At 40.8% G+C, this 25,445-nt stretch overlaps 2 protein-coding genes across 2 annotated transcripts in view; one reads left to right on the top strand and one right to left on the bottom strand.

Annotated features, from left to right (window-relative positions):
- LOC126564164 (G-protein-signaling modulator 2) overlaps positions 1-25,445 on the bottom strand; it is a 432,630-nt gene that overhangs the window by 357,755 nt on the left and 49,430 nt on the right. The window lies entirely within an intron of this gene.
- LOC126560435 (cuticle protein 21-like) lies at positions 1,283-7,450 on the top strand. Its single transcript, XM_050216395.1, has 4 exons — positions 1,283-1,408; positions 6,115-6,195; positions 6,886-7,002; positions 7,091-7,450. Exons 1-4 carry the CDS (start codon positions 1,283-1,285, stop codon positions 7,448-7,450), a joined length of 684 nt encoding a protein of 227 aa, XP_050072352.1.

Here is a 25,445-nt window from a genome sequence, read left to right as displayed (position 1 = left end):
CAATTTCCCATTTCCCAATGATAGTTATACGATCTGCAGTACAAACGAAGCAAGATACGTTCTTCGTACTGAGGCGTTGAAAACTTCGATCTCCCACGAAAGCTAAAGCCTTGTATCTTACCACCCACAAATAAAACCCCAAAATACCACTAAACGAAGTGCAACGCTCGCTTGCTTTATTTTTAACATTCAAACCAAAAAAAAGCTCAACGAACCACTCGAACTCGGCATGCTCGAAGGTGGTGCCAAAAATGGGATGGTAATGGAATTCGATTTATTTCAATCATCGATCCAAGAAGCTTGCAATGCAATAAACTCAATGTTGACTTTCCCCGATGCTGTGTATCTCAAACCGGAGCGGACTCGAGGCGAGGATGAAGCTTTCGGGCAGTCCGAGAGGCTTTATCCGATACAAATCTTCTCCGTTAATGGAGCGCAACCGCTTTTCTTACGAAAACGAATAGCCGAAGCAGCAAATGTACAAATGGGTAAAACCGATGAAAGGGTGGGGGGGGGGGGGCAATAACGAACAAAAAAACAGTGGAAAACACGAGCAAGCTTTTCAATTTTCTTCCCCCCCCACAGCACAAAAGCACCGCAACGCGCGCGATGGAGACGCCTGGTTGTGGTGAGGTTGAGAATTTAATTCACTCACACCTAGCGTTGAAAGAAATTGTAGCGCGGGCTGGCAGGAAACGGTGTCCGGATGAACGGTTGCAAACAGTAATACCCATTGGTGTATTGCAGCTAAATTGAACTTGTTCAACGACTCACCCCTACCATATACCGGAGAACTCTAGAAGAGGATGAAGCATCGGGAATTGCAGGCTGTACTAGCAGTTACCCAAACTAAGGAAAATTTAAGTTTCCCTGTTGGCGCAGCTGTTCAAATGAACGATTTACTAAACAGTTGCAGGACACAACGTTCCTACAATTGGGTGGCTTCAACTTACATTGTTGAAGACCTTACAGGAACAACAACTTTAATCCCCACCCTCGTATCAGTAATCTTCTCCGGAATGTTAATACGATTCACCGCACAGCTGCACTCCGGGTTCCATCAGGACCCTCCCATCCCGAAACTGCTTCCGTTAATGCTTTGCTAATGTGACGTCCCTTACCGAAAGGACACTTTCGCTCCCTACCAAGCGAAAGCTCATTTTTAGCTCATCATCCGAATGGAAACGAAGGTCATTAAATGTACCACCAGAACCCAGACCCGGTGGTGGTGGCAGTTTGTCTTGTGCTATTTTCGGCTAAAACTGCCGCGAGAATTTCGATAATGGCATTTGTGACGGCTTTCACTAGCCAGTCACAGCACAGTTCCCTGTCCGTCGCGCGTGAGAGCGATTCTTGGCCAGCTGCCAGCAAGGACGTGCACAGCAATGGTATCGCATCAATATGTACGGTTTGTTACGAAACCGGGATTAGGAGATGCCCTTTACCGTGCTGGTAAGAATAGCACGAGGGTCCATTTGGACCACCGTAACGATCTCCCGGAGCAGCCGGGTTTGTGTCTGTTACGAAGCGGATGGTTTAATGGTCACCCTTGGTGGTGAAAATACTTACCAAGCGGCCATGCGCGAGCTTATTCGCTTCGATGACTCTTCTAATGGAGTTTGTAGCGCAGCTGGGGCACTATTGTTGATGCCCGGCATTATGATGCTGTTGAGGTTATTTCGCCAATATGCCATAATCACGCGTCCCGGTAGCAATCTTTCGATACCTTTACGCAAGGTAGCATCATCATCAAGTTTGGAAGCGTATTATAGGGATGAATTATTTATCCGTCAATTATGGCGTCATACTGCACAGGAACAAGTATCGTAATCTTCACACACTACGGTGCTGGTGATGCTGATTGCTACTTCGCGTTAGTGGGTTAGTGCCGGTGGTTTGTAAGCAATGAAAGGCACAAACAGTTCAATCATAACCATCATCAATTCTAACGCTGCTCATAAACAGCTCAATACATTACAACGAAGCCCGGTATCCATACCCGTAAGCACATCACTCACAATTCAATTCGATTACCCAAATTGAAGCACAGCGAGCGCACGAACAAATACAAACGAACCTTACCGCCTGCATCCTTACACATTTATTCCCTGTCGACGGAATCGCGTGCAATTGTTTCGAAGTTTTCGATTGATTGGCACGAAAAGCACCCATACAAATCGCGCCGATTGCATGTCGATGGCAAATCAGTTCCATCACGTAACCCTCCAAACTGTGTCGTGTTTTTCTTTCTGCCCGACTGTGGTTCTATGATTGACTGTCGATCGATCGATTTGAATCCAACGCTCAAGCAAACATGTGATGAAGGTAGAAATCTACACGCGACACGGCCCACGGGATTTATGTTTTGTGTCTTACCGAATTATTCTTTTGCTGTCGCGTTCTCTCGGGGAAAACAAACCTTCACATTTTTAAGTGAAGTTTGGCGAATGATTGAGCCACGTAGGAAGAAGCGCACCTGGATAAGCAGCCCACTCTTTCGCAAGCACATAAAAAAAAAAAAACCTCATCCACACAGAATTCTGGCACGGAATTCGGCTCAGCTTTCCCACACGATGAAGGTTGCTTTATAATCCCATTACATGCTGAAAAAGCTTGAGCAAAGCTTTGTGGGTGATGGAGCGAACACAAAAATCGTTGGCATAGGTGGTGAACTGTAATAGCCGAACCTTTTCTTTCTTTTTTTTTCTGGTTGGCACGTAATCCTCGTACGCTCGGTTTGGTAATCCTTTTATTACACAGTCGTCCCGCCAAGACACACTTATGTACATTCACTTCTACAGTTCTCGTCTTATTCGGGGGAATCGAAGATAAGAGTTATTCATACGGGGAAACATATTTTAAGAACCACAATTTTCCCAAAACCGTTTCGTACCTCTATTGTGAGTTCGCCGTGCTTTTAAAGAGCTATTTGGAATGAACTCGTACAAAAGTACTAGGGAAAAAATGCCAGACACACACACGCACACATGAGATTAAGCTCTAAAAAAAGCATGATCTTCCGAATCCATCATGTGCACCGTCATTGTGCATTTTCGAAATGGAATTCGTTCCATTCACGACGCCCACCCCAGGCTCAATCGGTCAATGGAACGTACAAACCGTACCGACACGGGAATGAGAAAGGAGAACGAGAACAAAAAGTGAAAGCATTTCTTTTTTTTTTATCCCTTCAAAATTGAGTACCATTTTTTCGTTAAGCACTGTACAATTACAGACAAGGAAAAACCACAGCTTCGAGTCTTTTTTATTAAAAGTGACAGAAGTAACAAATGATAAATTGCGTTACAAGAAAGCAGAAATTGGGAAAGAAACAAGAGACCAGGGAAAAGTTTTTCCTGATGAAAGGAAAAAATAAGAAAGTACAGCTTGGACGGTGTAACTGAGGTTCACCGATTACCATTTAGACGAGCGAATCAGATCAATGACATTAATGCTAATGATACGATTTTCCCATCCCCTTGCGAAGCGCCAAGACGGGATGGGATGCAAAAATATGAGTTTTCGCTCACATCAAACACGAGCAACTATTTGAACCGTTACATGAATTTAATTATCAAGCTTCGGGTGCCTTTTTTGTGCTTCTCGATCAACATCCTGTTCTTCGAGTGGCAAAATTGAGCGAACGTGCAAACGGATGAGACTTCAAATGGCATTCCCTGTCTCGCTTTCTCCCTCTCAGTACTAATTTGTGTATCAAAACGGTGAAAATGAATGCGGCCAAATCGGTGGACTGATTCGTAATCAAAAATCATACAACAAAACAGCTCAAAAAACCCACCCCTGGGCAATGATTTCCATTCCGTTTTTTTCTCTTTCTCCTTGTCTCCCACGGCCACGTTAAATTAATGCCTTGGCCAAACATTTGCTCCTTCCCAGAGCGTGGCTTACTTTTGGGGATGGATACTGCTGTGTGGTTTTGCGTTGCGATTCTTTCACTTTAATATTCGGTGCCGTAGTCCGAAATCGCGGAATCTTTGTTTACGCGTGGATAGGTTTAATCCATTTATCGCTCAACGGGCGATTTTTTTGCGTTTTTTTTTCTACTGTTGGCGGTCCTTAATGCCTTCATCGAAATATTCCAATCGATCGATTTTGGCATCGATTGCAATGAGGTTTTTTGCTTGTCCTTCAAGCTGCATTTTATGCGCTGTTTTGGGATTTTTAATTCAATAAAACGATAATAAAAAGCAAATTAAAAATAAAATAATACAATGCTTTTTCGGGTGAGCGATAAACCACAACAACACACTAAAAAACTATTGCATCAAACTCCAATTTATCGGCAGGCACAGGATTTAAACACGTTTCAACCAAGAACAAGTTTGTGAATTGAAAGTTTTGATGAGCTTTTTTTTGTCGTGCAAAAAATGTACTAAAAAAGTGTCCCTTTACTGTGGCTAACGACCATAAATCTTCACAAGGTGCTTTTTGTCTTACTGCACACCATTTTTTGTGCATCACTTTGCGAAGGAAATGAAGCATTTCAGCACTTTGCTTCAAAGTACTTCACAAAGAAAAAAAAAAAGTTTCTAAAAAGGAATTTTAACAGTTTTACTTATGGTACTTTGAAAAGAGGCTAGGCAAAGAGCAGCTCGGAACAAAGCGCAATGAGCAAAAGTGTGCCAGGTGTCCTAAGGCACATTAATGTCAACTAAAGTGACTTCGAAAAGTAACGCAAAATAAAATACTCCCCGAAGCTAATTACACCGCAGTTCTCGAAAAAAAAAATGCAACACAAATGAGTAAGAGCAGTTGTGTGTGTTGGATCGCTGAAACATCCGGCAATCGCTTCCTTTTCTTTTAGTTTTCTGTTTGACAACTTAAGCCATTTTTCGTGTTCGGTTCGTCCCCTAGCTTATTGATTGAAACTTTGTCAACTAAATATATTTTAAGCTTCGGCTTACTGCCTGCTGACCCATCCAAACTTTGTCTATTAACTAACTTAAGCTTCACAATCCACAATCCCATCGTTCCAGACGCTTTCCTCTCGGCGAATCGTTCGCAAAGTTTTTCCTTTGGTGCAAAAATTTCCTTCCGGCCTTAGTAATCGATAGAGTATTGCCAAAGTGATTAAACGCTTTTTCGTGTCGGCCTATTTAATAATGGTGATTATTTGCTACTGTTACACCAATAGCTTCGGGGAAAATGGTTTCTTTCGATCTTCATTTTTAGTCCATCTTTGCTAAAGACGAGGGAATACTAGGTTCTTGAGAATTGAAACTCCCCACGTTCAATTGTGATCACATTGTTCCGGTACTCCCATCAAGTACAGGACGTGTCGATAGCAGGTGCTGTTTATTTTTCTGGCTGTTTTCTTCAACACATCGGAAGGGCATGGCTACTTTTTACTTTTCAAGCACTTTGCAACTGCTGACTTGCCGAAGCCGAATACCGCCTTTTGTTATACGCTCTTATTGTTAGCTTCAAAGGCAAACACAACATTCCTGCCCTCAAAATGTATGCTACAAGCGCAATCAATGTCAGATTTTGGGAAGAGAAAAAACACGAAGATAAGCAAAAAATAGGAAAAATCCTTAACGCCCAGGAAGCAGCGGACTGTAAACTTTTGTTCTTGGTCTTGGTTAGCATATAGAAGCACCATCGAGCAATAGCAATCTTTGTACAGATTTTCCACCCACAATACTACCAATGCTGTTACAGTCGTATTATTTTCTGGTGCATGAAAATCAATTTGAAAATACAACATTTTCTAATCAATTCATTCCCATCTTATTCCACAAAAGGAAAATTCAACGAAAAATATCGCAAACACAACCGCCAATCTCGAAAATGGTGCCATTTTCATCGACATTTACACCTCAATCACTTGAATTGAATCTCGAAAAGCACAGTTACTAAAAGGAAAACCAAATATCAAAATTGTCACCGCCATTACTGTGCCATGAATGGACCCGAACACGGAACACTGCACACACCATTGTTAAACCTTTTACTTTCATTAAATGTTCATTCATTATCTTATTTTCTTTCCCGTTTTTTTCTCTTTCCCCTCCTTTCGCTTTTCCGGTGTTGACTGTTTTTGACATTTACATCCCGCAATGTAAACACCCACCCATCCCCAACGTGCAACAGGTATTCGTTGTTCTGGCCGCCGTCGCCGTCGGTGTCAACTCGGTCGCCATCGGAGTCGCCGCCCCGGCCGCACTGGTAAAGGTAAGCCAAAGTAAACTGTCCTTACCGTCCGCGTTTTTCCCCCACCCTCCGCACATTGCATCAAAGGGAATGTGACCATTGTTTCGCCATTGGAACGCGCTCGGCGTGTTTGTTCGTTTGGAAAGTTTTTAATTAATTTACACCACCTTTTTGATGAAGATTTCGCTGCGGAAAGTGGTCCTGGTTTGTGGAAGCTTTGAGTGGAAGGCATCGGATGCTGTCGCTTAACGAGATAATCACGGAAAGCATCGATCGATTTAAGGATCGTGATTGCTTTAATTGACTTATAATTAATGAGTTGAAATCTTCTTCACATTTTAATCGAAATAAGTGAACTTGAAAAACTTTTGTGGCTATAAATTGTGGGATTTAGATTTGTAAGAATAATTGCAAAAAGAGTAAACAATTTCATTCAATCAAAATCAAACAATCAAAGCATGGTTTTATGCCACACTTTAAAATGTTCTTCGATGTGTACCTCACTTAACTATCAAGTGACTTCTTGTGATTTTTCTAAGAATTCTCATCTTTTACTGTGGACCTTTTCGAAAGTTCGTACCTTTAGTCCTGCTCTTAACACCGGCACCATCCAAGAAACGCACTCTCAAGAGTGGTTTTATAAAAAATCCTCCTTATCGGTTGATTCATAGTCCGTACCTTTTTTTTCCTTTTCCCTCCATCAATTTCCAGACGGAAGAGTACGATGCTCACCCACAGTACAGCTTCAGCTACGACGTACAAGACTCGCTGACCGGCGACAACAAGCAGCAGCACGAAACCCGCGACGGAGATGTTGTGCAGGGTCAGGTAGGTTAAGTTGCGCCCGCGAACAAAAAACCACCAAGAAGTGCACCAAACCCCATGCTGACAACATGCAACCGACCCTTACTTTCAGTACTCGCTCGTTGAGCCCGATGGCACTCGTCGTACCGTGGACTACACGGCCGATCCCGTGAACGGATTCAACGCCGTCGTTAGCAAGAGTGCCGATGCCGCCGTCGTTAAGACTGTTGCCGCCGCCCCCGTTGCCCATCCCGTCGTCGCTTACCACGCACCGACCGTCGCTGTGGCTCATGCTCCGGCTGTCGCCGTTGCCCACGCTCCAGTGGCCTACCACGCCCCGGCTGCCACCACCTACGTCTCGCACGCTCCCGTCCTTTCGCACGCTCCCGTTCTCTCGCACGCTCCAGTCTACTCGCACGCCCCCGTCTACTCGCATGCGCCCGTCCTCTCGCACACCCTTTACCATCACTAAGGATCGATAGGAACAACGCCGAGGACCAACGAGCAAGATAATGGATGTCGCAAAACCGATGATGATGATAAGGACCCCCGATGCAACTCATCGACTCAGGCCATACGCACACACGCACACGTAATCTAGAGGGAGTGGCGCATCAAGCAAACTGCATCCCCGAATGAAGCCTCCCCAGCACGCCTCCCCCATTTCGATTGACTCAGATTTGTTCTGTTTGATTAGCTTGATTAGATTTAATGCGTTTTTTGACGAACAGTATTGCAGTATTACGTACTTTGTTTCCCATCGCCCGTATCCTTTCGTCTTTCGATACTGTCTCTACTTAAGTTTTCCTTTCTATTATATGATTTTTTTATGAATTTATGTTCTCTTGTTCCGTTCTGTGTTTGAAGCGTGCCCTCACCTCTTGAAAGAGATGGGGGCGTGACTCGAGATTACTATTGCGATGAAATAAAGTATTATGTTCTGCCCCTGCTACGTTTTCATTCGATAACGTATAAGGAAAATAAAAAAAAATCTATGACGTTTTCAATCACTTATGATGACATTTCTTTAGTGTAATATCCGGTGGAAGATCTTTCTTTTAATTATGATAAATTTTATGTTTTAACCAGCAGCAACTGTCTTCAGGCGGCAAGACCGGGGCTCGAATCTCACGACAACCGTTCCCAAACTATGAGGACTGAATGCGCTAAAACATAATATCACTAAGTCTAGTAAGAACAATATATGGCCGGCATGACTTAGCATGTAGTTAAACCAACAAAAAAAAAGTTCGGAAATCTCGGGCTCGTATGTCCGGGATAAGGCAAAGAATAAGGAGGAAATGCCTTATCAATATGATTATAAAATTTATTCAACACAAGCGGTGTTGACAATACGGCGCTGGACCTTCATAATTAATTATAAATAAATAAATAAATAAATCTCGCTTTTGTATTCGATATTTGCAATATGAAAAGTTTAGTAGATGACACTCTAGAGCAGCTTCAATAGAAAAAAATCCACAATATTCACCCACATTGACCCGCATGGAACCTCATTAGGGAAAAGAGAATAAAAATTTCATAACTAAACAGAATTGGTTTTGTTGACAAATGAAGAAATCATGGAATGATGTTTGCTATCAGACCATCCCATTGCGCAGTTCGCTTGCCATTTTGAAAGTATTTCAAATAATTAGTGAATGAAACACTATCTTTTTGTCACGGGCAAGCAAATCAATAAATTTGCTTTCTAAATCTAATTTTGATAAATTGCGTTGCAATGCGATAAATTCGATTTATCGAAAATTTATTGGGTCAGGTCGAGCATGGCTTCAAGCAACAAATTCCGGTCCACAAAAACAAGAAGTACTAGACCATGGGCTTACCGTTGCTCTGCAGGCTGAGTTAGCCATGTATTTAGGCTAAACACGGCAGAACCGGGGTTCAAATTTCATTTGAACCGGTAAGCACGAACTTTTAAAATTTTAAGCACGATACCAGTTACTCTTCGAATGGATACTCTCCTTTTACTACCAGTCCAAATTATAGTATAAGCAGTAGAAAATCATCTCAAAACCAAAACCAAAACTGAGCAAGTTTCGTTGATTTTCAACGGGCTAATTTTCAGAGACATTTTGGGAATTTCTTAGCAGCTAAAGACACACTCAACTGTATGCTGCACGCCTCGATCGGGCTGAAAATGAAAAAGTTACTGCAAATTTTCAGCAGAAAACTCCCTTTTCCGTTGAATAATTGGGCGGATGGTGAAGGAATCGGGATGATATGTTGGACAAAAAGATGCACGGCCTTAAGACGCATTCAACGGTATGCGGAATGCCTCGATCAGACCAAAAAGAGGGAAATATCGCCGGGATTCCACGGGAATGCTGCTGGTGGAATTTTCCAGGAGTTTCTGGGGCCAATTTTGATCAGATCGGGACGTTCTGCATACTGTTCGATGCGTCTTTGAGTCGCACATCTTTTTGTGGAACAACTTCAACCGATCTTTCCTTCGAACCGATTAAAATAGTATCTGTAGGGAGAGTTAGTTTTAAATCCGATTGCATGGCTTCGCATGGATAGTGGACAATCGGAAACTTACCGAACGTAGATTCGATGTGTTAGAATGACCCCAATTTCCACTCCACTTTGTGCCCCTTAAAGTATAATTTCGCCACTTAGAAGAAGTTAATTTCGACTCTCCTCAACACATGGCTAGAGAATGAGTCGTTTTGCTTTATTCATAAATAACGGCCTGGCCTGTAATTATGTTATAAATCGTCAATCACATTATTTTTACCATTTAATGCAAAACAAACGTTTAACAACAATGTACCACAAACGCGATACAATGTTGCTCAAACAACGTTCACGATTTGTCGTGAAAACTGGCCATAAAAATATGTTTTAGTACAAAAGCCAGCTTAGTCGCCGTACATCGTTATTGTTCGATGGACTTGCTCTCGGGACGTTTGTACTTTCTTGAGCAAATCTTCCACCGAATGGAAAGATACTAAAACTTTAATATCCTTAATCTCTATCCCTTATGCTTGCATTTTCCTCTAAAACCTCCTGCAGTACAACCTGCATACTGCGTCGTTTGTTAGTATCGGAGGTCTCTCTTGTACGCGCTCTCGACCAACTTGAAGAAAGTATTACTGCAACAAAATTGCATTTCCACCGCAATGGTGAACGAGCAAAGCTGTAGCATTCCCAACCCAACCCAACCCGGCAATTCTTTTTATGTACTTTTGATGTTTTTCTTTTATTATTTTTGCACAATCCAGTTTTTTCCTTTTCGTAAATGAAGCAATACAAACGGGTCTTCTCCAGTACATGCGAGACCACAGATTACGGGGTAAATTGTAAAACTATTTCGCAATTATATTTCACTACACATTACGCTACGAGACCGGTCCACCCGGCTTCGAACGAGAGGGACAGGATAGCCATAAAACTTGTTTAGTGGCCCATAATGCTCCTTCAGCCACAGTGTCCTGCCGCACGGAGCACACAACTGTTGAGCTGAACGAGTTCCGCCAGGTTTTTAGTTGCAACCCGAGCCTTTATATCTAATCAGTTTGCAACCATTCGTTTTAATGCTATAAAAATGTTTTGCACCGCCCGGATGAGGAAAAGGAAAGCGAAAAAACCAAAGCGCCTAACGCCGTGTTGTTACCGGTGGAAATGAGCTTGCCGTACCGCGATTGAAAGGATTAAATTGTCCCTTACGTACGTGTTTCTACGCATTCGTCTGTGTCACGATCGCCCGCCCGACGAACGAGGAATGTGAATACAAGTGACCACAGCGCTGGAAAGGGAAAAACATCAAGCCCACCCAAAAGACGAATCCTGTGTAACTGTAGCCGTTTTTCGTTCAAATATTTATACGATGCTCGTGGAGAGTAAATTAAAAAAGCACGACCTACGAAAAGCTTCATCACGGTGAAAGGACACCCCTTTTTGCTAGTGTATAGAGGGGAGGGGGGAGGGGAGGGGTACACTGGACCTCTGGAAAGCTGGGCAGTAAATTTCCCATCAAAAACATGGAGCAAAAAAAAATTCACACTCAAAAACGAGACTCGACGAAAGTTTGTGTGACCCACTCGAGCGGATCACACACATACACAATGGTGCTTAACGGTGGGAGCTCGCTGTTTTATACAGAAATTGTTTCAGTTTGATTTTTTTGGCGCGTTTCTGTCCGGAAAACATGTTTGTTGTCCTTTGCCCGATTGCCATACAGGTTGGTAACACTGTGGCTCCAAAAGGGCTTCCAAGAGCCCCCTCAAACCGTCAGCTGGTAGGTAAACCCATCTGGTTTTTGTTTGTTTTTTTTTTGTTGGTAAGTTGGCGTCTCGGTTTCGCTTTAAGCTCCCTGGTGAAGCCCTGGTAAATGGGGAGGTAAAGGATTTTTCTTTCGTTCGTTTTACATGATGAAGCACCTTCCCATACTAAACGGAATTTATTCCCTCTTTCCTCGACAGCTCTTCCCCCACTCAGCTGGAAGCTTTGCCCAGCATACCCAATGCTATAACATCTCAATAAATGAGCTTACCTAATCGTGGGATTGTGTCCGTTTTTCAATTTCAAAATAAATCCTTTCAACTGCACCGTTCCGAAGCATACGCCCTCGCTCGTCCGTTGGGTTCACCGATATTCCTGGTAGGATGAGGCGTGTGTGCGTGTACACCACCACGTTTCACCCCTTTTCTTTCTTCAGCTTCCGGGAAAGAAATTTCAACCATCTACCAAGAGTCGGTTTAAATCTTCATGCCTTTTTTTGTTGTAGCTTCTAACCAACCCTTCATTTGCTCCCTCGGGGTGGGTGTGAAATCGAATGCGATTGTGGTCACCGGTAAATACACACACACGCACACGCACAGGTTGGTACGGAGCAGAACCAAACCGCACAAGCTTTGAAATGTTCGGTTTGGTTAGGTTGTTTGGTAACTCACCTCCGGGGGATTTTTGGAGTACTGTTATTTCTGCTTTTAAAGCCTGTTTTCCCTGGGTGGGGAATCGGAGCGTTTCATTTACAGATGGATTTTATTTTAATGGCACGACGATTTTTTCTGAGCATTTTTGGGTTGGATATTGGACACGAAAGCACAATCGAAATATTTATTTCTATTTATTATTCACTTTTTATGCATTATTTTCTTTTTTTCAACATTCACTTCACATTCATATTTTTACTAAAGAACACTATTTTTATCCCACTTGTAGGCCAATTTTCTTCCTTTCTTTTATTGCACCAAAAACTACCAGTGCTTGAAGCTTTACTACAAACACTTTCTTCACACGCGACGAACGCTAGTAATAGATTGTACGCCCGCGAAGCACTACTTCACACTAATTTTCTACCCCGTCAATAAACCAACATCTGACCCACATTTCGCTCACTTTGTACTGCCAAATCCTTTCAAATGCACTCCACCGTTACCACTGCATTCCTTTGCGAAGAAATTGGCGAGACGAAGGAAAACTATAAAGGCAAGCAAACAATAAAATTGGAATATCAAAAGGATGATGGAATAGGGAAAGAAGAATGAGTAAAAATAGCGAACAGGGAGCAAAGCGTTCCGTTCACCACAAAAAAAATAAAATAAATGCGCTCGTTTCGTTAGGGTTTATCGAAAATCACCCGCATGGATGTATTGTCCATGAAAGGCAAGCTGCCAAAGGACCTCACTTCCCCCGGCTTTCGAGAAAGAAAAACGGGAAATGGTAAAAGTGAAAAATGAAACCATCATCTAATGGTGAATTCTGGAACGGTTCCAACCCACACCGAATACACAAAATTCCCAAAAGCTTTACTCTCTTTTGCATCGGAATGCCCTCGGAATAGGACGAATAGAAAGAGGAGAGAAGCTGCAAATGTAGGGAAAACTATTTCGACCCGATCGGTATCCGAGACTGAGAACAATTGGACGAAAACCCGTCCAGAACAGCAACCAACCATCCACGAGAGGGTAAGGGTGTAAGATAAAAATAAAGAAATAGCCCCTCTCCTCCCACTGGCGTCAGCACAACCCGTATAGGGGAGGCCGGAAATCCTTTTCCCTTTTTTGTGCATAAATATATACCGCTTGGGATGCTCATGTGTATGCACACACATGTGAGCTTCGGTACATCGATTGCGATCGACGTACTCTAGTAAAAGATTGCAAACAATCGCCATCCAGGTGCAGCAGACTGTATTAGCAGCTTTAAGCAGACAGAGAGAGAGAGAGAGAGAGAGAGAGAGAGAGAGAGAGAGAGAGAAACAAACCACAGTGTCGTATCCTTTTGCCTGGGTTTTGGTAGATAATTACTAAACCACACTTAGTAACGTAGCGATTGTTGTCTCGTCTTTTGCGTTTGGCGCGCGCGTCCTGCGGTGCAACTTCCTGCAGTATGGTACACCGGAATAGGAAAGCTCCACCGTTTGGCTACGTAGTCGGTTGCGAACTGGCGGAGGCACACAGCATCAAACATCAATGTCATGTCAGGTGAGTGAGTACAAGGTTTCGAACGGTGAGAACATCCCGCATTCGTGAGGGACACTACAGAGAACTGAGCAGTGAGCGAGAGCTTTTCGAGCGAGAGTAAAAGCCGTTCGTATTTTTATTTACTCACCAACCAGCTGGTGATAAGATGGGGTAGAAAGAAACAAATCGGAAAATAAACTACTCTGGCATAGAATGTGCCGGGCGCGAGGTTCTTCACGTTGTGAGGAAAGCATTTTTATCGCTCTTCTCTCCCGCTTTTCACCCACTCGCAACTCACTTGCTCATCTGGTGAAAAGCGGTGGGAAAATGACAGTCATTCTGTGAGATTTTATCCCATGCCTCGCTCACCTTTCAGTCACTCACTCCGGTTGCCTAGCAATGGTAGCAGGCGAAAGCTGTATGCAATCACAGCTGTTCGGTTCGAAACATTGAAACCGTTAAAAATATAACGCGATGTGATGGAGACGCATGGTACACCCGTGTTCGAGCTAATGGTTGCGCACTGAGAGTATTGGGATATTTTTAAAATAAAAATCAAGAAAATTTGTTTTTTTTTTTTTGCAAACAATTGCAATGTCTAATGTAGAAAAATGTGCGGTAGAACAAAGGAGGGATCATTTTTCCCACAGTGAGGACTGGCTTTTCTGTTTGCTTTAATGCCACTGCAAAAACAAAGGTTGCCACATGATTTTTGTGTAAAACTGAGTGAGCCTTCTACTATAACTTGTTGAGAAATAGCAAGCTCCAGCAAACTCGGTTCAGATGTGTATTCCACCAGCCATAATTGTATCACACATTCGACAATTCCCACCACTCCATTTGATACTCGAAACGAACCTTCTATAATCCGCTACGCTGGATTGCTAACGACCACCATTTCATCACCTATCCACCTTCATATTACGCTGCTTATCAACAGCAAAACAGCTTATCAGCACGTGTGTACTGCTCAATTTATTCTCGCTGCAATTAGATCAAGAGGATGATCAGTAGACGTGCTCGCTACTGTACTTTAAGTTTTACTTTCCAAGGCAAGAACAGATCGTTTAACAGATTTTTTTCTATTATCGTTTTCAATGACTAAACACGACTCTGTTCCAGGACAAATGTGTCAGCGACCAAAGAACTTGTCCTAATAAAAAACAAACAAAAATCACCAACATCAAATGCCAGAATAGCACATGACTAGTCCTACTAGACCTAGACCAGACCTCCCTGTATGCAGAAACGTTGTGTTCGTCTAATTGCAAACTCGCGGTGGGTCTCGAAGACCTTTCTATCGAATGTCTTACCTTATCTGGATGTTTCCGTACTACTACGTAATGCTCCAATCCAATCGATGCCATCGTAATCCGCATTGAAGTAAATGAACTTGACAGATAATGGGGACATGGCGCAATGTTTAGGGGAATCGTGCCTACTACGGACTCCACAAACTCCTGCGATTCAGAAGACTTCAACAGCAACCGAGATGCACGATGCACCTTGATACGTCCGGTAGTCCTCTACGGGTACGAGTCCTTGATTATACTGACGGAGGACGCCAATGCTCTTGCCATTTTCGAACGGCGGATGCTAAGGACTATTTTTGGCTGTGTTAAGGACCGGTAGGATACGTTGGCTGGGGCACGTGATGAGGATGCTGGTCTCGTAGAGGAGCGTAGAGGAGCACAGCGGGCTCGTTGGCTGGATCAAGTGGTGTCAAACCTGTCAGAGATCGGATGCAGCCGTGGATGAAGGACTACAGCCCTAGACCGTGTTTCCTGGAAACTGATTGGCAACCTGGCCATGTCTGCGCAAAGTGCGCAACCCTGAGCAGTCCAAGAAGAAGAAGGAGAAGATACTTGGGGATCTAATATTACTAACATTTCTGGGGGATCTACTGCAGAGTGGAGATTTGGTTGGTTGAAAAATTTTCTTCAAAAAAAACTGACTACCAGTTTCGACGTAACCCGTAGAGTCAAGAGATTTTTTTATTTTTGCTGCAAAATACAACCGCAATGTAAAAAAAAATATTATAAAGAATTAGAAATAATTTCGTTCCCAAACCAATATGTCAATGTGATATTTTGACTTGACGCACTGAGAAAAAAAAGCCACCAAACAATTAGCAACAAATTAATTTTATTTATATAATATTTATATATAAATTATCATATTGTAGTGTGTTTCGGTTGTTCCATCCCACTGTACCATTTTGTTCATTATCGCTAACCCCCTTTCTTTGTCTCACTTGTTTCATTTTCTTTCTCGCTCGCTTCTCTCCCGGGGTTGTTTCGCTGGCTTGTGCCGCGGTCCATCGTTTTATTTTCTGGTCACTTTTTTTTTGTATTTGTTTATTTTTCTTTTTTTTTTTGTCCTCCATCAGTTTACCCTCTTCGCGCACTGGACTGTACGTAGTTTAGCTTCTTTGTTTTTGTCATTCCTTCTATATTTTCTCTTTTGTAGTGTTGTGTTGCATCCTTTGTGTTAGTGTTTGTGTTTTTGTTAAATTTTTTTCGCTTTCTCCTACTAAGTACTTGTGCTGGAGTTTTACTACCAAAAAATGGGTTTTTGCCAAAATTATTTTACATTCTCCAAAGTGTTCCGTTGATCCTGCCGGCCCACTCACTGATCAGGCGGAAGATCGTTCCGTATTTTGGTTTTTTTGCTTCAGCTGTCAAACATACACACGCGAAACTAAGATTTAGATTAATCCAAAGAGGTGAATTTTGCTTGAAATTTACACATAATTCTACGCTTCTAACCACACCACTTTTTTACGTTTTCTTCATGCAACTTTTTCCCACCACACTTTTTTACTTTTCTTTTCTTTTCTTAATAGTTTCTTTTTTTTGTTCATCGATAGCATCTAAATAAGTATTAATTTTAAGTATTTTTGCTTTGCTGCTGACTTCCGAATATGATGCGTGGGGAGGGATGGGAGAGCTTTTCCCACTCTGCCCCACTCGTTTTTTTTTTGTTTGTTTGGAAAAAGGATAAGGTAAGAAGTATAGTATAGTTTTGAATAAGCATTCCAAAGACAATAATTTAGGGATTTTCTCTCAAAAAGTTCCGAAACGCAATCGTACAGCGCTGTACCGAAGCAGAACTGAAGTATGTTTGTTGTTTTCCTTTTCGTTTTCTTTGTTTCATATCTCTCTTTCTTGTTCTCTCTTTCTCATTCTCTCTGTTCAGTTAACAGCAAATGTGTTTGAACCCTTTACCGTATTCGTATTCGTGTGCTGCATTCTCCGTTTCGCTTCCAACTAAACTCCCCGGGGTTGTGATCTGATCAGTTTTGTCTGTTTCCACACGTCATCGATTAATTTAATTACATTGTATTTAAAATCACAGATACAATCTATTATTTAATAATAATTCTCATTCACAGCTGTTTGAACAGTTGGTTTGTGGGCAGGTGGGGGAGAGATACCACAAGGGAAATAAGAAAGATAAATAGAAAGGAAAAAATACTATTTTTGGGTTTGGGTTAAAAGTTAAAATTGTTGTATGCACTTAGACGACTCGAAATCAAAATCTTTGCAAAAAGGGTTTCGCTCTCACAAAGCTCGAAAGCCAACACCATTAAAGACCACCATTGATGGGGGCCACGGTATGCCACATCTTGGTTGCGTATGATAACACGTTCGTTTACAATGTTCGTCAACGTAAGGCCCGAGAGGTACTCCAATATGAAATATATTGATTACGTTTCGTATACAGAGAAAATTTAAGTATACTGCTTGATTCTGTATTCCAGCAGTACCGCTGGTGAGGCTTCGAGTTGCTTGGCGCAATTGCCACACGCACCGGGACACGTGCGTTTTAAAAAAAGGTTTCACAAATTCGCACAAACCAACCGTTAACTCGTACAAAAGCATCATAAAGAAACGTAAAAAAGGATAACACAACATGGACTTGTTTGATGACGTAACACGCATCGGGGTGGGGGCTATTGTGGGGATTAAAAGAGACATTGGCGTATATTGATTTCGTATCGCGCGTACCATTTGTGTATTAGAAACGTTCACGTTCGTATGCTGCTCCTCCAGAGTAGAGACTGATTAAACAACTCATATATATTTGTATAAAGCTTTTTTGCTCCGTTTTGCAGACGATGAGATGCGGTTGAAGGTGTGTTTGATGCTAGCATTAGTCGCTTTCGCTTCCCTATCAGAGATCTTAGTTCTGAAACGAATGCGCAATTTCGGTGCTTTTCCTTTAAACAATTTTGAAACAAAGATATGAGCATATGCTTACGAAGGATCAGAACTTTACATACAAAACACAACGGGTCCCATTTTTAGCTCTTCCTTCGGGACCTCCGCTGTTTACTTCACTTTCTCCCTCTCTCTCTCATTCGATTTGATGGTGATAGTGATCCGAAAAATGAGTCCAAATTTTAATCCAAACTTAATCCAAATCACTCCATCCAATCTTGCCGTGGTGTTGGCCAAACGTAATCATTTATCTTGTCTTCCATTTATCGATCGATCGTCTTGGATGCTTTTCGTATTTTTTAAACGGTCTTATCTTTCCTAAAGTTCTTTTACAATTTTGTGTATGTGTTTTGTGAGCTCCGTGAGTAAGAGAGAGTGGTTTTTTTTTGTTTTTTTTTGTATCATTTTGTTTTTTTCCCTTTTATTTTGTTGGGGAAAATGTATTACACCCTTCTTACACCGACCCGGTTCATTGTCAAAAATATATTTTTGTATCAACTAAACACTTCCTCTTTTTTCACTTTTGTTTCTCTACCAAAGGTTGAAAGTTTCTAAACGTTACATCTTACGTATTGTGTTTTACTGCTTTGCTTCCATTTGCCGTGTGTACAGTCCTTCTTCTGTACCGTGTCGCTTACCTCGTTTCTTTTTTTTTTTTTGCTTTTTTCATCTTATTATTTCATTTCTTTACATGGTTCCATTCACTATTTTCTTTTTTTATCTTTCTTCCATCGGTTCCTCACGGTGTTCCTCTTGCTTGATACGTTTCGTGCTTCTTTTTATAAATTTCCTTTACCACTTTCACAGACGTCACTCACCCTACAAACATATACTTGTTCTATTCCCAACAGCAATTTTACAGTTCATCAGGTTTGTTTGTTGTTCTTTTTTTTAGGTTAATTACAAATAACTTACATTTAAGGTAAATGTACTTTGTCGGTTTACTCTCTTACATGTTTGTGTGTATGTGTTTTGTTTTCCTCTTTTCTTTCGTCTATATTAACCTCTTTCGTTTTTTTGTCTTATTTTTGTTACAGTACTTCAACTCTTTCTCTTTGTTCTTTCTTTACTGACTAATGTTGTTATTAGCTTGTTTTTTTTTCTCTTAATTTGAACCCTGAAATTTTGTACTTCCGAAAAGTATGTATTATGTTTCGTTTGATTTTGAACTATTTGCTTGTAGTTTTTCACCTTTTCATGTACTGCTGTGAGCCGTTTTTGAGGGGATGATTGAATGTGAAAGTGGTTAACACGTTTGTGGAATTTACCATTTCCGCACTGAAGCAGCACTGTCTCTGCTAGTTAGCTACAGCAGTAGTTAGCTAAGCTCCATTATATTTTCTTTGTGATGTTTGTTACTGTTTTTTTCTATTTTTCTTTGTATCAATCGGTTTGTCTTATGCTTAATATAACTCTCGCTTTTTTATTTATTTATTCATTTGTTTGTTTTGCTTGTTTGTTTCTCTTTTTTTCCATTTGAATGATCCTCTCCTTAGAGGAGAATCATGTTTTGTTCCTAAACAATTTTGTACTTTTTGTATTCGATTATGGTGCCATTCAGCAGCGCTAACATCGTTCATTGCATTGTTTACATGCTTTTGTTACCTTTTTTTTCTTTGCTTTCTTGTGTGTTTTAATTTTGTCTACGTGTTTGTTAGTGTTGGAGCTAAAACCAAACATCTCTACCACAATGAAAAGCGTCCGTGAGCTTGTGTCAATAGTAAGGGTGATGTGATGACGTCTAGGTGTTGGTTTTGTAATGTGAGGAAACCGAATGGACTATTCTCCAAAAAACGGTTCTTCGAAAAATGTTGTTTGCAGGTGTATGATTGTGTGAAGTAGTACACGGTATTAGAAAAAGGTTGTCTCACATGCTTGCCACACCCCGAACGGAAGTTTCTCCACACTGATTGCTCACGTTGTTTGAACTACACCAAAACATCTAGGGAATAATTTTTAAGTACAATATTTTTCACCTCCCATTTTCAGCAACGCTCGTCCTTACTTATTTCCCGCTGTCTCTGCTCTACTCACATGTTTGCACACGAAATACACACGATGCAAATTTCGAATTTTGAACCTCAACTCTAAAAGTGTATAGTGCTACGCTCTAGAATGCTTTTTTTTTCTTATAACTGGTATACCGCCACGAATTTTGAACTATTCACCATCAATATCCTCCTTAACGCCCCAGAAAGATTCTGCTACAGAGAGCAATTGGGGCGGGCGGCGGGAGCACTTCCATCCACCGTTCTGCCGCATTTTTACTCTTTCCTTAATATATTTCTGATCGTATCTCTCGTGAAGTATGTGTATATGTATATATGTATATATATATATCATATATAGGTATATAATTTTAAATCCTCTCATCGTCGTATCGTCAGCGGAATGCCGCCCAACGAGGGATAATTAACACTGACTGGTCTTATTCGTATTTTCTACAGCGTATTTCAGGGGATAACCTCTTCTAAGAAGCTCCAGCTGCTCTCACCTGGTGTATGTGCGTGAGTGTGTGGTTTTTGCAGATGTATGTAGAGTATATTGTTTATAGGTAATGGTATAGCTTGTCAAGAGATGTCCTAGATTTTGTTCTTGTCTTCTTTTTGGAAAATCCTTCGCCTTATGCTCATATAGTTGCTGGTTTTCATTAATTTTAATTTTTTAATTTTTTCCCCACATCTACTCCATCTTTATACGTAAAATATATCCTAGTTGCCTAAAAATTGCCGCCTTCTAATAGTACGATATAAATTAAAATGTTAATCCAAAATTGCACCTTACCACGCGCTTCGCTTTCTACCAACACTACTTCGGTACGGTTTGCGGGTATCCGGGGGCCAGACAATACCTCACTTTGCGCATTCTTATTGAAGTTTCCTACTTCCTTTTCTTGGTGGTAGTGAACATACAGCATACTAGTTAAAGGGAGGGGGGGGGGGGGGGTGAGTTTTAGAACATTGCACAAGTATACACACCTAACGCCACCGTTATACACACACACACACGTACATGCCTAAAGTTTATCATTTTATTTTCGGGCTAGAGTAAGAAACGTGCCGAAAAACCTTACTCTTATATACTTTTAGATCTAATATTTATACGTTTTTGTATGTTTTTTTTTTTCCTTCGTTCTCTAAAGATAAGTTGTTTTACAATTTTGACTGGTATAATATGAGTAATTTTTACGTTCTTCCTTCAGATTGTGGCTTTTTCCCTTTCTGTCTTTTGCTCACAAAAGTTCTTACGTTAGGTGTATTTGTAGGAGAGACAGTGTTGTTCGGTTCAAACAGAAGCTTTCCGTTCACCCATCGTCTTGTAGCGTTAAATCAACGTCAAATCAACATAAAATGTTGTAACGCAATCCCTCTTTCATTAATGCTTTCACTTCACGTGAGTTGTGCTTTCGATCTTCGTTTTTTTTAGGGGCATTGGACGGTTTGCACTTCTTATTCAGATTATATTATTGGAGTCGTTCCATTTATGAATGAAATTATAACAAAAAAGAAGATCGCTTTGTGATGAAGCATAGTTTTTTGTTGTTTCGTGTTGTTTGTTTTTTGTATCTGCTCGAGAGCAACCCTTACACGTTAGCTCAAAGTCACGCATCGCCATGAAGATAAATTCTGTAAAAGTATAAGTAAAAAATTATTTAAAAAAACACTACAATAATAAGAAAACAAAAAAAAAATTAAAATATACTTACCGTCAAAATGATAATTGGAAATAAAAAGAAATTTAAATGCAACAAAACACATGTCATCGAACTTATAAATTCGCTAAATAAAACGATATAAAATATGAAATTTACTAAGCAATCAAAAAAAAAAACGAATCAAACAAAAGAATATACGAAAAATTGAGTTTTATTCGTGTTGACGGTTTTTTTTTGCTTCTTGCCTTTGATTTTCTTCCATAAATTCATTCTCTTTTCATAACGTTATAAACTTTGCTCCAGCGTTGCGATACCGATTATGCACGCGCGCACTCCGATCGTTTTTAGTTGTACAAAGTGAAAATAAAGTAGAAGAAAAACAAAATACAATTTTCCCCCCTTTTTGCTTGGTAGTTGGTAGTTTGTTTTCTTGTAAACTTTCTATATTCGCCCTCCGCACCTTACCATCATACTTTTAACACATTAACACATTTTTTATCAGATGCTTACTGAATTAGCTTACGCGTTTAGCAGACAGTAGTACACACTAAACAGCTTACCACAAACAAAACTAGAACAATATTAATCCCAATCATTTTAAACCAAATACATCATCATCGTGCCTAAGTTGCGAACTTATAAAACAAAAACGAACCAATAGTAATAATAATAATAACCAAGGTAGAGCGTGTGTGTAATATGTAATGGGGAAGAGCAATGCTTCCTTTCGCTGGCGAATTGTAATGGCTTTTTCGGCCGCTTTTTTTTTCTTGCTTTTGCTTTGCCAATACCGAGTGCCTCTACCTTTAGCTCGGGGTTTAAAGGCAGCTTAAATTAAAAAAAAAACATCCATCATCCATCCTTTTTCTCTCTTTTACCGAATGATGATGTGATCCTAAACGCATTCAACTTATAAGATGGTAACTATATGAGTGATATACGATTAATCCCGCTTTATTTTTATCTTTTTCACCTTCTTGACGATGTTTGACACCGAGGCTTATACGTTTTGTTGCTCTCTCTGCCTTTTTCAGTTTATGTTAATGTATTCTTTTTAGTGTAATTTTTTTTTGTATCCAAAGCTTTGTTTGTGTTTGCTTCTTATGTTGCATTCATTTTGCGCGTTATTTGTGTGTTGTCACGTTACGTTTTTTTCTTCTCCTTTTAATTATTTCTTATCAAAAATTTAGAACAAAAAAAAAAAGACCCAAAACCAATATTTTTTTAACCCAACGTACATTCTATCAAACTAGTAAGGATACCGTGTCGCAACCGGTATGGTGCGTTGGTTTGCTATAATTAAATTTTGACAAAAACATGCTACTCTTTAAGCCGAAACGAGTTGATTAAGCGATTTTTTGTTGGATTTCTTTTTGAATTTGAATAATTCGTTGGAGGGCGGACACTAACGTTGACGCTTGATCGGAAAAATAAAATTCATGCTTGCCCTTTCAAGTGCATATGAACGGATACGGGGTAAGAGAGAGAAAGAGAGACAGAGTGTGTGTATGTGTGTGTGTGTGAAGGGGGAATAATTCCGGGTATCATTACAAAAGTGTGTTTAAACTAGTTTCATAAACGCTAGATGATTACTTTAAACGTTAAAACGGTGGGATTCGGGTGTTTTTACACCACATCGAACAATTTACAATCATCGGTATCGCAGTAATGTTCAAACGCAAAAGAAGAAACACAAATAAAAAAAAATGATGGCTTGTAATTTGTAATGCGCTTATACTATTTAAGAATAGTTCAAGTAGTGAATGAAATTGTGTTTTTGTTTTTAAAAACAAATGATCGGGTGTTGATATGGACTTAAAGCAAAGCATGAATCTTGTTCTAAGCAGGGATTTTGTTGTGTGTTGACTTCCTCTGGATGACCAGCCGGAACGCTGGCCAACTTCAAGTCTGTTCTATCAGATCTTTTTTTTTTTCTTTTTCGTGAATGCAGTAGTGAACGATCGGTACGATCAATGCAAGAATCCGATATCCTTTATTCCTCTCCTATTTTTTTCGTTTAACTTTCTCTTCGCCCTTTTTCCTTTCCACTCTTCCTTCACTCTTTCCGATTGCATTCCTGCTCGGGTTTCTCGTTTTTTTAGTACAGAGTTTTAAAATTCAACTAATATGGACATTGGATTAGAGGCAAATGTAACACAATTCGGCAAATAATCTACATGAACCAATCATCGAACGGTTTTGTTTGGCATTATCGTTTACAGAACCGTCCTGCGTTTCGTCCTTGTTTTTCCCAGTACTGTAAAAGGGTACTGTTTGAATTGTTGTCCTGTGGTCTTCTGTGTATATTCTATTTTCAGTTTTGTAGCTTTTGTTATACAGCTGTAAATAGTAATTCTCCTACGTGAGTTATAAGTTTAATGATTTCCATTTTGCTTTTGCTCCTGATTTCCAGTGTTGCGCTTTTTCCGGGGTTTTCCTGTCTGCAAATTAAAATATTAAACTTCCTGAATTCGGTACTTGTATACGAGGGTGCCTGTGTGCCCTTTTCGAAAGGGCAATAAAAACCGCGTGTGTTAAATAAATAAATAATCTGCTTCCTATCTGCTTGATATTGTTTGTGGCCTTATCATCATCCATTTTGCAATATCCGAACGATTTGTTTTACGCGCTTTCCCTCTTATCCGCAAAAAATCTATTTCACAGTTTATCGTTGCTATATTACTTTGTGTATATAATCTTTAAAGGTATACCCATCCGTTTATACCGTTGTTCAACTTTGTGTCAACGCTGAAACTGATCCATGTGTCCGTACCCCCCCTTCGTGATGTGCCAACGGTGCTGTCGTTCTCGTGCACCTCTTTTTCGTGGCCGAAAAAGAAGCTCCAAGCCAAGGCGACACATCAGGCGGAAGGGTTTAAACGTACACAATTAATAAACATAATATGTAACATTCGGAATACTGTACTTAACTGCTACTACTGTTCTGGTTTCTCTTCGTTTCATAAGGCCTTTCTGAAGGTGGAGGTTTCCAGTTGCAAGAAGCGAGGAATACTATGTGCGCACTTCGCCGGTGGTGTTGCCTATATTACACGCTTTTACCGTGTTGGGAGGGGGGCGCCCCAATGTCTGTGCCTTTTGTGTGGTGTTCGATTACAACTATTGGTTTGCAGTGTTTGCAGATTAATGGGCACCCCGTGTGCGGTACACGGGAAGAATACTAAATCAAACAATAAACGATAATCGTAAGCGACGAATAAAAACTAACCTTCCTACCCACTATTGCCTTGCGCCACCTTTACACACATTAACATCTACTGAGGTAACAATAAATAACAGTCTCTTCGGTTCGGCTTCCATGAAAAATCCACGGCACTGTTTTGTGGGCGCCGTCCACCCGGACAGCGGCGGTAAGTTCGGCTTCCTTGTTCCAAGCGCAATGGCACACATAGCTTTCCTCTTTCCGATACACTGTGGTACACACCTTCATTTACAGTTTGCTGACACGAGCAACGTGGTTGTCACGCTGCATCGTATAATCAGCGTTTGAAAATGAAAATATATTAGACTAGCTTATTGCAAAGTGTACCATTTTCCAGCGCCTATCACCCCACTGTCGGTGCATAAGGCGATGCAGCGACCGGAAAATGGTAAAATATTTACACTGTTTCTGTTACTGTGTGGTAATAGTGCGTATTATCCTTGAGCCGAGGGTGCTACCGTCACCGGGCGAGCCGGACGAACTTTCAATTCTACGATGCGCAGACTAACTTAAGTCTGGTCCTTGGTTGTTTAGTGTTCATCTTCATCTGAAAGCCTCATTCGCTGTTGATCTAGCCTCGAATAGTTCTCTGTTGTTAGCCTCGATCGATAGTACCGGAGTGGCGGCCTTAAGCCATACATTTGAAACATCGTAGAATTTCCATTCGCCCCGCTCGGGGTCGGGCTGATAGCGGCAACCTAGCTCTTTTGTGTTTCCTCTTCCCATTTTTGTGGGTCCCCGTCAACAGGATAACGCATTGTGTGTTGGTTTGTTTTGGTATACGTTGATGTAGAGATAAGATTGTATGGTGTATGTGTGTGTGTGTTTGATGTACGAAAAGCAATCCAAAAACAGTATTCCAAAAGTATACGCGTCTCGTATGATTTGTGTGGGCAAGTTTGTTTCAAGCGATTCTTGCACAAATATAATGAAAA

Source organism: Anopheles maculipalpis, chromosome 3RL (assembly GCF_943734695.1).
Source record: "Anopheles maculipalpis chromosome 3RL, idAnoMacuDA_375_x, whole genome shotgun sequence".
Taxonomy (NCBI): Eukaryota; Metazoa; Arthropoda; class Insecta; order Diptera; family Culicidae; genus Anopheles; species Anopheles maculipalpis.
Note: the sequence above shows the minus strand (reverse complement) of the source record. Positions and strands in the feature narration are given on the sequence as shown.